The sequence below is a fragment of the Salvelinus alpinus genome, chromosome 27 (assembly GCF_045679555.1).
Source record: "Salvelinus alpinus chromosome 27, SLU_Salpinus.1, whole genome shotgun sequence".
In the NCBI taxonomy this organism is placed as follows: Eukaryota; Metazoa; Chordata; class Actinopteri; order Salmoniformes; family Salmonidae; genus Salvelinus; species Salvelinus alpinus.
Window position 1 is genome coordinate 15,529,129 of NC_092112.1, and position 4,340 is coordinate 15,533,468.

General features: G+C 42.0%; 1 protein-coding gene across 1 annotated transcript; it reads left to right on the top strand.

Moving 5' to 3' along the window:
- Positions 1-482: 482 nt before the first annotated feature.
- LOC139556012 (cerebellin-2-like) lies at positions 483-1,974 on the top strand. The gene is made up of 3 exons (XM_071369472.1): positions 483-746; positions 1,153-1,290; positions 1,593-1,974. The coding sequence occupies exons 1-3, from the start codon at positions 554-556 to the stop codon at positions 1,883-1,885; spliced, it is 624 nt and encodes a 207-aa protein (XP_071225573.1). The 5' UTR covers positions 483-553; the 3' UTR covers positions 1,886-1,974.
- Positions 1,975-4,340: the final 2,366 nt, after the last annotated feature.

The following is a 4,340-nucleotide window of genomic DNA, read 5'->3' on the forward strand; positions in this document are numbered from 1 at the left end:
TTGTTTAAACATTGACGATAGAGAAACAAGTGTATTTCTTGTTATCATCCATATCTGCTATTTCACTGTTATGTCAGTTGGCCATACGGGTATTATGTTTAGATATTTTCTTCCTTTACTACTATAGATAAAACATAGACATACATTTTATAGAAATATTGTGGAATGCTCCTTTAATCAAAATATTATTTTGTCTTTGCTGTTCTATTACAGTAAAAAGCGAAGGGTCGGTTTGATGTCATTTGTTGACACACAGAGTTGAGTGAACTTTGCTGATACCAGGGTTGCAAAATTCTGGTAATTACGACAAATTCCCCGGTGGTCCAGAAATCCCGGTTGGAGGAGTCCCGGATTTCCTGCTTTTCCCTCCTGATTCCAGGAGTCTTCCAGCCAGGATTTCTGCAACAGCTGGGGATTTTTGAAAAGTTCCCAGAATTTTGCAACCCTGGTTACATTTTAAATAAACCAATCCATATATATCTAACTCAACATATGAGGAGCAGTCAGACATCTCAGCAAATCTCTCCCACCCGGTTCGTTCAAAAGCCCTGTGATGGAGTCCGTTTTGGCTGTGGTGGTGTTGCTTTGCTGTTGTGTGGTTGAGACTCAGACGGAGAGTGAGCCTATCTCACCAACACCTGGGCCAAACCAGGTTCCCATCTCAACATCTTTCTCAGCTGTCCCGTCCGAGGTTGACAGGCTGCTGAGGGAACTGACAGCCCGAGTGGAGAAACTGGAGAGCGAGGGTAACAGTAATGTTGGCCATTTCTTATCATTGTCCCAAGACTTAGTTTCTTTATGTGTGTCGATATTCCTACGGGCGTGCAGGAACAGTGTGTGTCGATATTCCTACGGGCGTGCAGGAACACTGTGTGTGTGTGTGTGTGTGTGTGTGTGTGTGTGTGTGTGTGTGTGTGTGTGTGTGTGTGTGTGTGTGTGTGTGTGTGTGTGTGTGTGTGTGTGTGTGTGTGTGTGTGTGTGTGTGTGTGTGTGTGTGTGTGTACTCATGCATGATCAATAGAAGTGTGTGTTCATCATGCTCTGTCATTATTTCACAGTATCATTGGAAAGAAGTGCAAAAGTTCAGGATGTCAAACTATCTGGCTTGAAACATTTGATGTGTAGTAATCTGAACATAATGTATTTTTACAGGCAAACCAAAAGTGGCCTTCTCCACTTCACTTAGGGTCAGTGAGGAACATTATCACTTCGGACCTTTCGACGAGGACACCACCGTGGTGTATAAAAAGGTCACTACAAACATCGGTGAAGCATATAACCCAGAAACAGGTATTTACCCACTAGATAAGTCTCTCAGCATTTTATTAAAGGCGCAATCTGTAACTTCATTTTGTGTCAAACGCTGTCCTGCACTTGTAAACTGAGGGGATGGGACTTAGCGCATCAAACAGTTTGTTTAATCTTTCGGTTCTTGGCTGAAAGTGTTTGTAGTACTGAGTTGCCATTGGCAATGATGAAAGCTACAGATTGCACGTTTATGTATTTTACTGAGGTGTCTTTATGTCCTTGTTCTGTTGTGTCATAATCACACAAAGTTGTTTTTGTCCACCTTGCTTTCCCACCTGATGCAGGTGTCTTTACTGCACCTGTGGGAGGGGCCTACTACTTCACATTCACTTGCAATGTTGGGAATTCAGGGGTGGCGAATGCAGCGTTGCTCAAGAACGGTGTGAACATGGCTGCCGTCTATGAATATGCCAACCCAAAATCCGGTATTTACCACAGCGGGGCCAATGGAGTCACACTAGTCCTGGTGGAAGGAGACAAAGTCAATGTGGTTCTCTGGAGTGGCAGTAGCATATTTGACAACAGCAGAATTAGCATGTTCAGTGGTTACCTTCTATTTCCTATCGATACTAAGTAATAGTAAAAGGCTGATAATTACATGGCATGACTTAGCAAGAATTGAAAATGCTTATTTCAACATTTCATTAAAGGAATAATCCACTCAAACTATCTTCTGGTATTTTTTTAATTAGTCCACTGTTGATTCAGTCCCAAAAAATGTTTGCGCTGCTGGTATGAACTGGTGAAACCAACATAGCAGTAGTTGGTTGGGCTTGACGCACCAGGGCTGCTTGTACACAACCTAAAGCCTGTCTGGACTCACATTGTATGAGACTGTAATCCATCACCAGGAAGACAAAAAGTCAGGGGAGAGGACTAACAAATCATCTCCAACATCTCCTGAAAACAGAAAGGTTGGACTGTTGGGCATGGGGCTAACAACCCGAAACCGCAAAAACTTTGTCCTACAAAAACCGCAACAAATTACAATTCTACAATTGGATGCAAAGATCTCCCAGAGTCCCAGACTCGTATGACCACCATCAGTGAAAGCCTACGGGAAACTAGTGACTGACTTATGGAACGCTGTCCTGCACTTGTAAACTGAGGGGATGGGACTTAGCGCATCAAACAGTTTGTTTAATCTTTCGGTTCTTGGCTGAAAGTGTTTGTAGTACTGAGTTGCCATTGGCAATGATGAAAGCTACAGATTGCACGTTTATGTATTTTACTGAGGTGTCTTTATGTCCTTGTTCTGTTGTGTCATAATCACACAAAGTTATTTTTGTCCACCTTGCTTTCCCACCTGATGCAGGTGTCTTTACTGCACCTGTGGGAGGGGCCTACTACTTCACATTCACTTGCAATGTTGGGAATTCAGGGGTGGCGAATGCAGCGTTGCTCAAGAACGGTGTGAACATGGCTGCCGTCTATGAATATGCCAACCCAAAATCCGGTATTTACCACAGCGGGGCCAATGGAGTCACACTAGTCCTGGTGGAAGGAGACAAAGTCAATGTGGTTCTCTGGAGTGGCAGTAGCATATTTGACAACAGCAGAATTAGCATGTTCAGTGGTTACCTTCTATTTCCTATCGATACTAAGTAATAGTAAAAGGCTGATAATTACATGGCATGACTTAGCAAGAATTGAAAATGCTTATTTCAACATTTCATTAAAGGAATAATCCACTCAAACTATCTTCTGGTATTTTTTTAATTAGTCCACTGTTGATTCAGTCCCAAAAAATGTTTGCGCTGCTGGTATGAACTGGTGAAACCAACATAGCAGTAGTTGGTTGGGCTTGACGCACCAGGGCTGCTTGTACACAACCTAAAGCCTGTCTGGACTCACATTGTATGAGACTGTAATCCATCACCAGGAAGACAAAAGGTCAGGGGAGAGGACTAACAAATCATCTCCAAAATCTCCTGAAAACAGAAAGGTTGGACTGTTGGGCATGGGGCTAACAACCCGAAACCGCAAAAACTTTGTCCTACAAAAACCGCAACAAATTACAATTCTACAAATGGATGCAAAGATCTCACAGAGTCCCAGACTCGTATGACCACCATCAGTGAAAGCCTACGGGAAACTAGTGACTGACTTATGGGAGCACTAAACACCAAAAACAAACTGCACTTTGGCTTTTGTCATTTTTGAACAATGTTTGAGTCCAGAAAGCTGGCACAGGTTTCCAACGAAATGAGGAGATTACAAGTCACGGATCCTGGGGGTGAGTGAAGTGAGGTGGACTAGTTCTGAATCCACGAGAACCAGCGCTGGAGAAACAGTACTACACGCTGGTGTCAGTGGTGGAAAACGTACCCAATTGTCATACTTGAGTAAAAGTAAAGATACCTTAATAGAAAATGACTCAAGTGAAAGTGAAAGTCACCCAGTAAAATACTACTTGAGTAAAAGTCTAAAAGTATTTGATTTTAAATATACTTACGTATCAAAAGTAAAAGTGTTAATCATTTCACATTCCTTATATTAAGCAAACCAGACGGAACCATTTTCTTTTTTTAAGGATGGCCAGTGGCACACTTCAACACTCAGCCATAATTTACAAACAAAGTGTTTAGTGAGTCGGTCAGATCAGAGGCAGTAGGGATGACCAGGGATGTTCTCTTGAGAAGCGTGTGAATTGTACCATTTACCTGTCCTGCTAAGCATTTGAAATGTAACAAGTGCTTTTGGGTGTCAGGGAAAATGTATGGCGTAAAAAGTACATTATTTTCTTCAGGAATATAGTGAAGTAGAAGTAGAAGTTGTATAAATATAAATAGTAAAGTACAGATACCCCCCAAAAACGAATTAGGTAGTACTTTAAAGTATTTTTACTAAGTACTTCACACCCCTGAATGGAGTCGACATCATCCTACAGAAAGGTGTAGAGAACTGTAATTGAATGGAAACCAATCAGCAGCACAATGATAACTGCCAGACTCAATGGACAACCTACCAAACTAACAATAATCAAATGTTATGCTCCCACAAACGATGCTCTTAGGGACTCATGACGTTGT